The sequence below is a fragment of the Colletes latitarsis genome, chromosome 4 (assembly GCF_051014445.1).
Source record: "Colletes latitarsis isolate SP2378_abdomen chromosome 4, iyColLati1, whole genome shotgun sequence".
In the NCBI taxonomy this organism is placed as follows: Eukaryota; Metazoa; Arthropoda; class Insecta; order Hymenoptera; family Colletidae; genus Colletes; species Colletes latitarsis.
The window spans coordinates 41,692,835-41,708,208 of record NC_135137.1 but is presented as its reverse complement, the minus strand read 5'-3'; the positions used below and the strand labels follow the sequence as shown (position 1 = coordinate 41,708,208).

The window sequence follows — 15,374 nt, the reverse complement described above, 5'->3', positions numbered from 1 at the left end:
GCAGATAATACAGGCAAATAACGTGCCAACCAATGTCTTTTTTTTTCTTTTGAATTTGAAACTCACGACGCATAATTGAACAGATCAAAACGATCAACGCACGACTGGTGATGTACAATCTTTATTGAAATTTCATTTTATTTTTCAATGTTTTTTTTAATAATTTCCCATCGCTTTTTTTGGACAAAAATTGTATTAAAATTATCGTCGATGCGATAATATCTGGACACGCACGCGAGTACATATATAAATATATGTATGTATGTATTTATGCATGTGTATGTACGTATGAATGTGCATGTATATACAATTTTACACGTGTAAAGTTGACCAAAATAAAAGTTCAAGGCGAACTTGAGTCCGAGTAAGATGAGTTGCTTCCCTTTCGTCGTGCACTGTGTTGATGCCTTCGGGACGGTGTTCGCGAACGAGACCTGTGCTTGGAGGAGGTCTTCTTGCTCTTCTTCGATCTGTGCGTTCGGGAACTGCTTGGGCTGTCATGACTGCTACGATCCAATGAAACGCAAAAAGATATTAGTTAATGGTAAATACACCCAAAAAATATGCGAAATTGTTAAACAATTTGGTTAATCAATATTTAAGCTTATAACTTCCACATTGTGTAATAAAACGAAAAAATAACCTAGAGTCGAGTAGAAAATTCAATTCTCAATAAAAAAAAAGAAATAATAATTATAATGACAATTCTTTATTAAAGTTGCGGAAAATGATCTCCGCATTCTTATATACATTTTGATGTTTTAATGCTTCAATAAACAAAAATATTTTTGTTTATATCATTAGTTGATGCCGTTAAAAAATTATGATCTTGAGAAATCAAGGTGATGACCTAACATATTCGATCACATCGCTCAAGAACTAACTTATTTCCGAGAATACGTTTAATCTCTTCTCTTGAGTAGACGCGCTTATATTTCTTAAATTTTCTATTCGATTTCAAGTTAGAATCTTAATGTTCGATTACACTTTGTGTGTGCAAGCTGTTAATTATATTAATTACCAAACTTACTGATAAAAATCGAGTACCTTCTGTGAGAGCTTTTCTTCTTTTTGTGCCTCTTGTGATACTTTTGTCTGTCCGTGTGACTTCGACTGCCATTGGGACTCCTTGACCGTGGCCTAGATCGTTTGCCAGTCAAATCAGCGCTTTTTAATCTATCCATCAACGAATTGCCGCTAGTCCTCGAGTCGTAGGATTTTACATCGTCAAACGATGGTGAGGGCGACGGCGAAGGTAGAGAGTGCACCTCGTCCGAATCGTCTTTCCTTATACCCTGGCTAGTCGTCCCGCTGGATCTCGATAACACAGAGGTCTGAATCTGACTCAGAAACGCTGCTGCCTTCTTCTTCCTCTCCAACTGTAGCTGTCTCTCTCTGGACGTAGCGGCTAACTTGTCCCGTGCTGCCGCGACCAGTTTGTCCTTGATCCTATCCTCGGCCTGCTTGTGCCTGATCTCTTTTTGACAATCTTCCAGGATCTCGTCGGTAAGATCTACCAGCTCTTTTTCTTCGTTCTTCGATTTCTTCTCCGGTCTCCACGCGTCCTTGTCTGCTCCCAGCACGGTTAAAGAACTATGCTCACTAGTCTGCGGCGAGTTGGGCTTCGAGTTCACGTCCTTGTTCTCGTTTTCCATCTCATCGTCGCTCTCCTCTAACGGAAGAGCATTCCGTTTTTCGATCACCCCAGTTTCCCCGTCCTTTGGCTTCTTTATGGAGAACGACACAGTGGTGATCTGCTTAGTTCCCGTCGTGGTCTGTTTTGTTCTTGTATCACATTTCTTCTTCGCCTGTATCATCTTTACCCTTTTTTGCACCTCCTCCATTCTCTGCTGCTTCTTTTGCAATTCCTCCAACTTTTTCTGCTTCTCCTCGAGCGGCTCCTGCTTCTGCAGCAGCTCCTCCTCCGTCAAGACCTTAGGGTTTATAGCGCCCTCGTATATTGTTAACTTGTGCGCGTAATAACCGTGATACTGATGCGACAGCTCGAGAAAATTGAATCTCGGATCACCCTTGTTCTTCACAATCGCCTCAAAATCCCTACCGTTCTTCGCCACGTAGCTGGCCATTTTATCGATGACTATTTGAACGTCTGCCGGTGGCACAATGAACGAAGGTCTACTCAATTGCTTCTGAGGCGTGGATCCATAAGGGACCAACGGCACGGGAGATTCGATGGTCAATGTGTGTGGCGCGGTCACATCATTCACGGACGGTGGTACGCTCACAATTGGAAGATGTCCCGGTGACTGTATTTGTCCATTTGGTCCGTATACTACTGGACCGTGAGAATACTGTACTGGCGCAACATAAGGATTATAGCCCTGCTGAAACAAAGAAATTCGTAATTGAACATTGACATTTATATTAGCGTCTCTTTGACAATGTTCGTTATTATTGGGCTGGCGTTCCACTGCTGCAACGCTAATCTTATATTCCGCTCGGATTACCTGCCCTGGTACAGGATGATAATATCCTAGGGTAGTAGTCGCTGGCTGAACGGTTGTTTCAGGGACTTGCAATACCTTCGACGGTGGCGGCCTTCCAGTGATTTTATTCACAAGCATCGAATAAGCACAATCCGCGGATGGTTTATATTGTATACTCGGAATACTGGGGGCCTATAAACAAAATTAAACACTGTAGATGATTAAAAACCAAAAGAAAAAAGAACTTACCGCTTCTATCTTGGTAAATGATGGCACCAGACTCGGATGGAGATACGGCTCGTCATCCTGATCCGACGATCCTTCTTCAGGTTCTATCATTAAAAAGAATTACAAGTAGAATGTGCACGCCTACGTTCGCTAATACTTCCTACATGTCACACAGAGATCAGTGTACATTAACAAATATGCGTAGAAGTACTTACGGCAAGAAAAACTAAGTAGAATTCAAAGTAGATGTGGGTAATCAAATCCTGCTTTAAGTCGCTTCAATCATTTCAACTCGATAATATCAAAATCAACATTACCACACGATGTTGTCTTAAATAAAACAATATGCGTACCGGATTCTTCTTTCTCGGGCTGCTTTTCAGGATTGTACTTTCCGGTCTTGATTGCGTCCAGTATGTATCTGTAATACTGGTGTAGCCGTCCGTCTATCGACAAAAACGAAAACTGTGGATTGTTTGCTTGCTTCGCTTTAATCAAGATTTCCATTTGGCCCCCTTGGCGACTTATGAACAGTGCCGTTTTCGTTATGATGGCATTCAGTTTCTGCGTTTCTGGCTATTGAAAAAGAACGCAACGTAAGTCTTACGAATTCATACGCCCGTCGACCAATGAACTCTTTTTTTTTTCTACAAACCAGCGGAATACCCTCTGGAATTTCTAGCTCAGGAGGCGGAACGAAAGCCTGATCTTCCTGAGAACCCTCCGATTGCTTCGGACTTTGCGAATCGTCACATGTAATTTTCGAACTGTTTCCTTCCTCGTTGTAATTATACGCTACCTGACCATATGTATTCTCAGAGTCCAGGGCTTGATGCAATCTTTTCATTTCTTCTTCTGAAATTATTCATCATTTTGATTTCTCGAGAACGTCTATGTAAATCGGTGATTTGTACGCAAAGATTTACCTACCATGATATACAGAATCTTCTATATCACTGTTGTAAAGAGATCGATACCGTTCTTCGTCGCATAGTTGTTCCACTTTGAGTTCATCCTCTGTAAGGATCGTTCGCTGATCAAAACCACCTGTCGGTGGTTCGTATATCCTTAAGTCCCCCAGTGCTCCGCGTCCATCGTATCTATACACATACAATTGCCAAGTTAAAGGAGGAAAATGATTCGCGTTTTTGAGTTTGTTTGGTTGATCCAATCATCTGAAAGTTATGCCACGGAGCAAACCCCATGTCAAAGTCATTCCGCTGAAATAGAATACAGTTATACAAAACTCGACGACATACTATTACATTTGCCTGGTTTACTATTATATTATGTGTTGCCAGCACATATCCAAGACTATAAACTGTATAGGAGAATATAGGCAAGGTATCACCGACTAGATGCTAGTAACAACTTAATGCTTTGAAAAAAAATTTGCAGAAATTGTAATTTATTACATTATGAAGTTTTAAAGCAACCCTGACACTGTACTCAATGGCCAACAATTATATGCCATGATCTAGAACATTTTGTCCAAGTAATTGATTTTTTTAATGACCCAACATACACTGTAACTGCATACGCGTTGTGTAACAAAACTAACCATACCATATACAATATTAATCGCGTTGGGTGACTATTCCAGTGTATGGCCGAATCTAGAACGCTAATACATACCATGCTGAGCGATTGTAGTACCTACAACCGTCAGCTGCCGTTTGTCTCTCTACGCTGTGTCTCACCTTGCTGCTGCGCCGACGGTCAGCCATAAGCACCAACGTCGCGAGAGCACGCTGCTCTGCGGCCGTGTAGAGCACGTATTCGCGCTTCCACACCGCCTGTTCACAGCCAAGACACCTGCAGAAACCTTAAACAGTCTCCAGATTGCTTATCCGTACGTTAACCGTTTGTGGTAGCATTTTTCGAACTGCTGCACATTGCTTAGTTCTGTCTGACATCGTTCTTCTAAAGGTTACACGTACGGTGCATTTATGCAAGAATTAAATATCCTAGATGATAAATTTTGTCTAGGTTAGGGAAACGGACCTGTCTATTTTCAACGTGCTATCGCCCATCCATGGTATCAAATGCTTTCCTTGATCAATCATTTTCGCCTTGTCATCATCTCGAAATAATTTGCAGCCATATCCAAACACCAACAGCTCCTGTGGCTCCTCTTCTCCATTTTTTTTACGTAGAATGCCCGAATCTATCATCCAACGCTGACTTTTTGATGCCGCCATTTTCCAACTACTGTACTGAGTAGCTCAGTATCAACCTAACGTCCCACCTTCTATACACACGTCATACGTATGCTCATTAATTCTTGCCGTTTTAGAGTATTTTCCTTTGCGGAAAGCTTTAGTCATGAACCTAGGAATTTTTTTACTTGTCGCATAGGTGATAAACTAGATAGTGTTTATTTGCACATTATTTAGTAATCTTTTTAATAAAGTATAGAATAACCACCAAGGGAATAGAATTAAGATTGGTTTGTCTCAATTTTGATGAAAAAATAATGATATCACACGATACCAAAAATGACTCTGGCGAATCTTCATGTCAAGCATAATACATCGTTACATATACAACATATCTTTGTACGTAAAATGAGCAGAATTATTCAACACGAAGAAAGTTTATTAACAAAATCTAAATCAAAAAACTTTTTCAGTGTTTGCATATATTTAGATAGTCTGCCACCAGAGGGCTGCAAACAGCAACCGATTCTTGTAAATTCTATGATTGCATCAAATTTCTTCAAAAATTAGAACCTTATCTCCATTTATTTCCCTACATTGAGGCAGGTTCAGCTATAGAAGTAAATTTTATTGATAACATCATCTGACAAACTTTAAATGGCATAAAATTTCCTTACTTTGCTATCTTTTCAAACTTTATTTCAGTCATTACACAAATATTGCACATTTATAGTAACATCCTTGGTTGTACAATATGTATATATATACATATATATATGGATATACAATATATGTATATATGTATTTGCAAAGCATTTGTGGCCTGTTTTAGAATCGACTGTAATCGACGAGAGACCGATTGATCGATATGGTTTTGATTCGTGCGCGCGCGCGTGCATGTGTGTGTGTGTGTGCATTTGTGTGCAACGTAACGAATACCAGGATGACAGCATATATACTGACGCACCTAACAAGGGTTTCCGTTTTGCGGTGAATGAAAGGATGGAAAAGTAGTTTTCGAAAGTTACGAATAGGATCGAGTAACATGTCCGCGTATTTGCACGTGAAGTGGATTTACTGGTGGACTACACTTATTTGTTAAGTTACGTTATTGCTTGTTATATGAGGAGGCAAGTGCGTCAGGTGTATGGCGGCCTATGGGTGCAACAAAGACGGGACGCGTGGGAAGATCAGAGAAGTAAGAGGAAGCAGGCATCGAGAAAACGGGCACGAACAAACGAACTGAAAAATATCTTTGAAAGTGAACGTGATCAAAAACTCGATAGTCAGAATGGATGAGTGCATGCTGAACGATTTATTAGAATGCTCGGTGTGCCTTGAACGATTAGATACATCGAGCAAAGTACTTCCCTGTCAACATACATTCTGCAAGAAATGTTTAGAAGAAATTGTCAGTACTCATCGGGAATTACGTTGTCCCGAATGCCGTGTTTTAGTCGATGCTAAAGTGGACGATTTACCACCTAATGTATTGTTAATGCGTATTTTGGAAGGAATGCGTAATGCTGCTCCTAAACAAACAGCAAAATTCGTAACCAAGTCCAATTCAGGCCCGCAAAGACTTTTTGGTGGTCATCAGGTTACTCCAGCTCCTATTGTAACTACTAGTCTCACACCTACCACATTTGCGAACGAATCAGTACGACATGCAAATGCTGCAGCCAAGCAAGTTCAATTACACAATCAGGCGTATGGTAGAGCTATCTATGATTATATATCGAAAGTTCCAGGGTATGAGCATAACATTTTATAATTATTTTAATCACTTTAATATGATCAATGTCTTGTCAGATATTTGATATTTCAGGGACCTTTCTTTTAAAAAGGGTGACATTGTCATTCTTCGTAAAAAGATTGATAACAATTGGTATTTTGGACAAAATGCTAACAGTTATGGGTGTTTTCCCCTGTCTTATGTTCAGGTACTTTAAAGCATTTCAAAATTATTATGAACAATTGTTCATCTACTAACTCTAATAAATTGTATATTATAGGTAATGACACCATTGACACCACATGTTCCTCAGTGCAAAGCTCTATATGATTTTAGGATGACAAATGATGATGAGGATGGCTGCCTTACATTTAATAAGGTAATGATATGTAAATATAAATTTAAATTTTATTTTTGTGTAACATTTTTTTGTTCCTTGAAACAAAATTGTAAGAAAAATAAAAATATATGTTTATAGGGTGAAGTTATTAGTGTTATCAGAAGAGTGGATGAGAATTGGGCAGAAGGAAAACTTTTAGACAGAATTGGCATCTTTCCATTGGCTTTTGTGGAGTTGAATAGTGTGGCAAGAGCTTTAATGAAACTTTCAACTAAGTAATTTTGATAAATTGACAGAGCAGATATAGTGTTTATATATTTATATCTAAGATGATTGTATTTTTTTTAATTAGTGTACAGCCTGGTCCATCAAGAGTAGCACCTCCTACTCCTACTAATGAAGAAACCACACCTCTAATACCAACTGATCATTCACGTAATGTACAAACAACGAGTCAACCTCGGCCCCAACTTATGCAGGTTTCATAACATTTTTAAATTAATTTTAACAATTTTGTTAATTGAAATTATTTTTTAAATGTTTGAAAATTGTTTCATTAATATATCTTTGAACAGAACACACCTTTACCAGTTTCTGATACTGTTTCCAATGTATCATCAGGAGGTAGTTCTTCAACTACTACTCCAAATACTCCCAATAGTTCAAGTACTTCTAGCAGTTCTAGCACAGCTCCAAGCAGTCCTAGTAGCCCAGCAACGTCGCCTCCAGCAGTTGGAAATAGACATAATGTTAAGCGCCACAGTTTTACTGCTGTTAATACTGGTCATCAATCCCATCCACACCATAGACACAGTGCTGAAATACTTAGTCCACCAGTGGACAATGCTGTTGGAAACAGCAACAGTAGTTGCAGTAGTGATTCATTTTCCCCGTTGCAAGTAAGAATTAATTTCCCTTTATAGCAGTACATTACAAAACCTCCATCCCTTTTTTTCTCGTTAGTTCACATTGAATTATAAATTTGTATTGATCAGACTAGTGCCAGTGGCGTGGATCACAATCTTCGACATAGACGAAGCGGCAGTAGCGATCTAGTTCTTGCACAACCATCACAAAGTTTGCCTACTACTACAACCGGTAATACTCATTTACCAGCTGCATATATAGCACTGTATCCATATAAACCACAAAAAGCAGACGAACTTGAATTAAGGAAAGGTGGAATTTATATGGTAATGGAACGCTGTCAAGATGGGTGGTTCAAAGGGACGTCTAATCGTACTCAAAAGTGTGGAGTCTTTCCTGGAAATTATGTTACGCCCGCTAAGTATGTGAAACATTCTTAATACTACACTTCCCCGGAAAATTAGAGAATCTTTGTAATCGATTGAAAAGTAGCGAAATTTAAAGTTTTGTAATTCTGTGAAGAGTACAGAAATCACGGTGTCGATAAATTTTTAAGTTTAAAGACTCAGAAGTCATTGATATTTGCACACCGTGCGTGACTTGCATTGTTGAATATTTTTTTCTCACAGAATTACAAAACTGAATTTTATTGTTCAGGATACTATAAAGTGATACTTCAGTTTTCTGTAGAAGTGTACATCCGCAATAAAATTTCTTAATCTTAAACCCACTGCATATCCGGATAGATGTCAACGTAGTTTGTGCCGGGGATCACCAAATACAGGGCAACATCAGAATTTCCCATCGTCGACCGGTCAAAACGGTTCCGAGTCACGAATTACTGTGACATACACCAAAAATAAAGGACCTGCGCCTCAACCGTATAATCCACACACATTGCTACCACCCGAATTGCCACCACGCGCTATTAGTCCTTCTTCGATGGTGTCCTCGTCTTGGCACGGTCAAAGCCAAACACAAAGTCAGGAAAAAAGTCCTCCTCGACACAATGAACAAAATCCGGTGAATCCACTTGGACGTAGTCACAGTGCTGTGATGTCATCAAATATATGTATGTAATTATTATATTAAGTGTTCAGTATCAACATATATGAGATACGTTTTTGTATTCCAGCTTCGCCTGGGAAACAGGGCATTTTACCACAATCATTAACTACCACAACTACTATTGCTAATATCAATAACAGTGGTGCGATCGCAACTGTCGCTGCTACTTCTTCCATTGTAACTGAAATGAATAGAAGTCCAAATAGTACTCTACGTGCAGTTGCTTCTCCCTCGTCTACCACTGCTGCTAATTCATCTAAAAATACTGAAAAGGTACGAGTTTTTCTACGTATGATTTTTGTTTTCAATTACACTGTTTGATACATATTTGTAATTCCACCAGTGTTATTACTGTTATTACTGAATCATTAATTTGGTATATGTACTATCTAATTGCAGCAGAAAGAAAAAAAAGATAAGTGTGTCTCTTTAATGCGTCGATTAACAAATATCAAGAAATCAAAATCTCCGCCACCCGCTACGTATTCAATGGACAATCCTGTCTTTGATGATGGTAATTCCATCAACCCGGTGCATGTTCGGTAAGATTTATTTATTGTCACAAAAACGACAGCCCAATGCTTTATACAAGTATAACGCGTCAAATGTACCTCGTTGAACTTATATCACAACTTCTAATAAATCAAAAAAAAGTTATTCTAAATAATAATCTGCATGACAATAGCATACCTAACACGATTTATTAATAATTCGCATGTATTGTTATTCAAGTTCGTTCGTTTTTATATATACATAAATTACGTGTATGTGTGTATATGGACCTTCACCGTGTGTCGTGCAGGCATACATTCTTCATATTTATTGAAATCACTGCATGAATTTGATGCTTGCGCACATATATAATGAACAAATTGATAGGACATATAATGTACATACAAAATAGTATAAATTCTCGTCTCGTCTGTATTTGTGTTTACTTTATTTGTTTACATTTTTGTTTTAACGCAATATGAGCTGCACGTTTTGAATTATTTGTCTAATTCTACACGGGGGGTGGGTTGGGTGGGTATATTTGAAATTAGATCGGGATCTTGCCCAAGTCAGTTGCTACAGGTGGGAGCCACGCAGGAATTAAATGCTTCAAACAACCATCATCGTTTGTGTCCAGGCTCTGTACAAGGGCACGTCACATCTTCACAAAGACTTAAATACAAGGAGAGACCATCTTTACCGGTCTCGATCCTCCAGAGGTTAGTCGTTGCTTGTAATTATAAGTTACTTGGCAGGTAGAGTGACGGACAAATTAGTGTTTACAGTAAACTATATCTATTCAGCTCATATATATAAAAATGGAAATTCAGTTTGTCTTTTGTGCAAATTAATGTATATACAGGGTGTTCGGCCACCCCTTGGGAAAAATTTTAACGGGAGATTCTAGAGGCCAAAATAAAACGAAAATCAAGAATACTAATTTGTTGATGGAAATTTCGTTAAAAAGTTATTAACGTTTAAAGTTCCGCCCGTATTGAATTTTTTTCTAGAAAGTGGGTAGGATTTCGGGGGTAGGTCTATTCATCAAAAATTATTGTGATTGACCCCCGCAACCGAAAATAATTTTTCCAGAACGATTTGAAATTCTTGATTTTCGTCTTATTTTGGCCTCTAGAATCTCCCATTAAAATTTTTCCCAGGGGTGGCCGAACACCCTGTGTAATAATTGTGTGGTGCACATGTTTGTCTGCATTAATATTTACAATTAAATGCTATATTTAGGTAAGTATATTTACAGAAATTTGGAAAACCTTTTATGTTATAAAAGCTTAGTATGTGGTTAGTATTAAAGCATTATATTTCACGCCTGTTTTACTTAGCTCACGTTTTTTGATTGCTTTTATTGTTTTATTTTATAATCACCAATTTCGTTAAAAGTTTGCTCGTTAGTTTAATGTGCGTGCATTCAATTTATAACTACTGCATATAATTAATAAATGTTTCCCATAAACTACCCGACTTCTTATTGGCCTCACATTTTTTGTAACATTTATAGATCCAATGAAACGGTAGGAATGGTGTGTACGACAGTCGGAAATCATCATCGTAAGAGCAACTCTTTAGATGCTGGTATGGGAAAACAAACAAAGCAGCAACCTTCTCGTGAACGGTATAAAATTATTTAATTTTCACCTACGTGTAGTACTTTTCGTTTATTCTTAAGTTAACCCAATAATGGTTTTATTTTTGTAGAGAACGAGTATATCGATTCCGCTGCATTGTGCCATATCCACCTAACAGTGAATTCGAACTAGAACTTCGTGTAGGGGACATAATTTATGTACATAAAAAACGTGATGATGGTTGGTATAAAGGTACTCAACAAAGAACAGGTCGTACGGGACTTTTTCCAGCGAGTTTTGTCGAAGCCTTCTGAGATACAACTCAAGGTCACTTGGTATTAGAAACCTGTATATAATACTGCACAAAAAGTCAAACGTAACTTACCGCGAGTCATTTCTCGAGTTTATTAGGGATATGGTCGTCGGAACGAGGGTAAGTGTACGATTTAAACAATGAAATTGCTACGTTCAGCAATGTACTAAACATTATATCGAATATACATACTTGTATATTATGTGCAGTATGTTTGCGCGGTTTTTTGCCGCGATTACGATAAAAAAAATCTTTTGAATCGAAACACACATTAAGTGTACTGAAATTATCCAAAACATACTGCCATTGGTCATATACTAAGCATGGGAACTAATAAGGAAGTAAGAGATTGTGCTATATCAATACTGCCATTTGAATAAGAATATTTAAAACAAAAACTTTAATACTCAATTGTTTTTTCATTAGAATAAAATCAAATGCATTATTCACAATACAACAAAGAATCTATGAAGTTTATTTGATGTATTTATACTTAAACTTTTTGTTCATGCTAGATCAATAAAAAAGAAAATGACTAAGACTACATTTTCTGTAAAGCATGGATTATAATATTATTAAATTATGTGTTACTGTTCTATGAATCTTTGCTTTACGATGCCGAAGGATTGTTGTTTAAGTTCCAGTTTTATAAAGAAATGAATAGACTGGATTCGTTAAGATTTTCTTGATTCTTTCTGAATTGTTGCTTTTAAAGAATTTATGCGATATGTTTTGTGATATCATTAAAGTTGTATTTAAAATATGAATTTCAAATATTTTTATCATTATGCCATTTTCTATCTCAATAAGGTCAGTTTTGACAAATATTCTTTTATAAATACATGTTATACTACCCTTATACTATAAGATTTTCAATTTTAAGTATACGAAAGGACACAACATTTTCGTAGAATATGTTGTGCCTTCATTGTTAAGTTACTTTCTCTCTATTTATATAAAAACATATCTAAACTCACATACTAATTTCAAGTTACACAAAAACATAAAATGACAATTTTATTAAATATGTAATTGTCAAAGACTGGCCTATATTTCTGCACAACCATAGACTTCAGTTAAGTAGTCTTTTAGCAGAAAATGGAGCTACACGTTTACTGTTTCTATTAAAATCGTCCTTATAACTATACTGTGGACATATATTCTTTTTCTTGTTTACAATGCATGTACATACACGTTCGTGCATAATAAGAAGTTACACAACAGCCAATTTCATGTAAACCTATAAGAAACTATTAAAGTTGAAGTAATGTGCTTCCAGAGGCCGAATAACGATCAGTATTTAGGTGCAAATTTATATTAATTTTCCATTTAATATATTATCTATAATCATGCACAAACATTTGTAAGTAGGTATACATGTTAGCATCATTATTATGACAATTTTTAATTATATCTGTTTTTAAGTGATGCTTATTCATAGGATAGTACATACAAAAGTACATTAAATAATGCTAGCAGTTTCTAAAAATTCAGTAAGCACTCACAAGTCTGATCATGTATTACCTTTCTATATATAATGTAATTTATTTAATTTATATATTTGTGTTTTCCAGACACTGCAATAAACTGTTTTATAGATGTTTACTATTATACTATATCTTGATATACATGATTTGGCGCCTAACGATATTGTTGCAGAAATTTCAGTTTCTTTTGACAATGCGAAAAAATGTCTAAGCAATAAATTGTTTGATTTGGAATAATATGAATATTATAATTAGAAGAACATTTCTTTTGAAATACGAAATCATCGATACTTTTTTTGTAACAGTATTGTATATTTTGTTGTGTTCAGTGCTTTAGTTGACATTGGGGCCAATATAGCGACTTAAGTTCTGAACAGACATTTCAGTAATTGCCCAGTAAGCAGTTTATTGATACAAGGGCAACAAATTAGCGACAGGTTAAGTGATACTACGCAATCCATAGCCATCTGTCTTCGCGTTTAGTTATAGTTCTAGTCCCCGAAATGCAACAGTAGATCTGTTACTATGACGCCATGATAGATTTTGCTACCAATTTGTCATCTATCAGCACATGGATCTATTACCGTCGTGTCGTAATTCAATGGTTATCGATCTGCCAGTTTAATCTGATATAACAGTCTCCTACATTGAATTTGCAGGCATTTCACTATGACAGTCATTCTACAAATCTGGGATCGTGTACTATTCGTATGTAATTCTATTAAAATATCGATGATTTCGATTTCGAAAAATATAATCTTGACAAAAAATAAACTGCCAATTGTAATATTTATTCCTCCAAACCAAATTATTTTTTCTTTGAGGAGTTTTTTATATTGTCAAACGAAATTAAGATCGTAGAGCTACGACGTTAGGTGCCTTATCCTATATATGTATACGTATACAATGTAGTGTAGGATACAGAGGAAGAGAGGAATGGATAAAAAGAAATGAAATGGCTTTGTTTTAACAATTTCAAGAATATTTAAACTTTTCTCTTTCATTAAAGTTACATTTTCATTTTAGTATTTATGTATTTAAAAATTTCGTATCATGACTGTCAACAACAATATTTGTATTAATTATATTATCTTTTTCATAAAAATCCATGACTCTAATTCTATATAAAGAGTTTTAAAAACTGTGTGTCACAAATAAAGAATTATAGTCTTTATTATCCTGCTGTACATTCTATCAAAATAAGTAATAGTAAAAATACATTTTTCTGAAATTACATAATATAATCTTAAAATGTACATTCGAATAAAACAGTTTTGTTTTTCCTCTTCCTCTGGCATTAGAAAAATGTATGTCTCCATATTCAGTAGCATACATCTCATAAAAATGTATTTATATGTATGTGTTTTATATAACATAGGAATAAGTAATTTATTATTAATAATGATAATAGCTTGTAAAGGAAACATTACTTCATTATAATAAATCAATTTCAAATAGTAACACTAAAAACAGTATGCATTCATGTAATACTGTAATGAAAATCTAACAAAACTTATGGTTTATGTTTATTGGATTCTTTTCCATTTTAACTTGAGACATGACATTGGCATACTAAAATAAGCATAAATCGAAAATTGCTTAAAATTGTAAATAAAATTCGATGGTGCAGTAAAAACACTTTAAGTATACTTTAGGATGATGTAGCATAACGAATAGTAAAATTGTAATTATTATACTCAATTTTCTATAACATACAAATTTTGTTATAAGGAAGAGCTTATAGTGAACACACACATAGGCACAATGGTCGTAAACACTTTTCAAAATTAACTACCTTTATGCAAATTTGAGTAACTTGTTTGTAAACAATAACCAAATCAAGTCAATAATGTTTATTAAGTTCAATATAGTACTTTTTATCTTACTGTAGACATTTTTGTCTATTATTAGTTTCACATGTTACTTAGTATTAGGGTCGTGCCTAGGTATTTTAGCACCCAGGGCGAAAAAGGAATACAGCACCCTTCGTCCATTCTGTTTGCGATAAATATACATATATAGATATTTTGAATTGTTCTTATAAACGAATTTTTTAGAAAAAAACCAAAGTAACTAAGACCATTTCAGTTTTATCTATTGTTCCTCAAATTTTGAATTATTATAGCACGTGCTCCCTCTGTACCTGCTTTGTCACGGCCCTGCTTAGTATTTTTTTTACTTTCTTACGAAATCATATTACATTAAATCCGTTTTCATATTATGCTCAGCGTAATTTACACACCATAGAATTAACATTTAAATAATAAATAAAGGTGTAATAAAATTCTACAAATAGCTATTGTAAAACATTACATTTATGAATAATTTTCTTTCCCTATTGTAACACTGTAAGTGATTCATTGCCAATAAATTTTATTGTACCTGAAAAAAATATCCCACTTAAAAATGATATAATTGCATATTATTTGATGCAGTGAAATTACGTTATTTATAATTAAGAATTTAGAAAATAAATTAGTGACAAAAATGAAAAATCTTGGAAAATGTCCATCTAAAGAAAAATATAGAGGTTTAATCATAAATTTATCAAAAAAAATAATATGCTAGTGTGTATGTATAATTAAATCGAACTTCACTTATGCTGTTGGCGAGATAGAAATTTTCAAGGTTCGTGATTTTTTATTGAAATAACAA

At 35.5% G+C, this 15,374-nt stretch overlaps 2 protein-coding genes across 9 annotated transcripts; one reads left to right on the top strand and one right to left on the bottom strand.

Moving 5' to 3' along the window:
• Positions 1–4,965, bottom strand: Su(w[a]) (suppressor of white-apricot). 6 transcript variants are annotated; one of them, XM_076763660.1, is made up of 8 exons: positions 4,680–4,965; positions 3,606–3,775; positions 3,331–3,530; positions 3,029–3,251; positions 2,697–2,779; positions 2,469–2,639; positions 1,048–2,345; positions 1–503 (listed from the first exon to the last, which is right to left on the bottom strand). In XM_076763660.1, the coding sequence occupies exons 1-8, from the start codon at positions 4,874–4,876 to the stop codon at positions 344–346; spliced, it is 2,502 nt and encodes an 833-aa protein (XP_076619775.1). In that variant the 5' UTR covers positions 4,877–4,965; the 3' UTR covers positions 1–343. The 6 variants fall into 6 exon arrangements, with proteins under 6 accessions (XP_076619775.1, XP_076619774.1, XP_076619772.1 ...); XM_076763659.1 differs by having other exon boundaries at positions 3–506; positions 3,331–3,527; positions 4,680–4,964; XM_076763657.1 differs by having other exon boundaries at positions 6–506; positions 4,680–4,962.
• Positions 4,966–5,648: 683 nt separating this feature from the next.
• Positions 5,649–15,075, top strand: Posh (SH3 domain containing ring finger posh). 3 transcript variants are annotated; one of them, XM_076763511.1, is made up of 13 exons: positions 5,649–6,586; positions 6,663–6,777; positions 6,850–6,948; positions 7,048–7,184; positions 7,262–7,388; positions 7,485–7,808; positions 7,905–8,197; positions 8,523–8,848; positions 8,912–9,117; positions 9,244–9,386; positions 9,888–10,055; positions 10,853–10,966; positions 11,050–15,075. In XM_076763511.1, exons 1-13 carry the CDS (start codon positions 6,126–6,128, stop codon positions 11,231–11,233), a joined length of 2,697 nt encoding a protein of 898 aa, XP_076619626.1. In that variant the 5' UTR covers positions 5,649–6,125; the 3' UTR covers positions 11,234–15,075. The 3 variants fall into 3 exon arrangements, with proteins under 3 accessions (XP_076619626.1, XP_076619629.1, XP_076619628.1); XM_076763514.1 differs by lacking the exon at positions 11,050–15,075 and having other exon boundaries at positions 9,974–10,055; XM_076763513.1 differs by lacking the exon at positions 9,888–10,055 and having other exon boundaries at positions 5,650–6,586; positions 11,050–15,074.
• Positions 15,076–15,374: the final 299 nt, after the last annotated feature.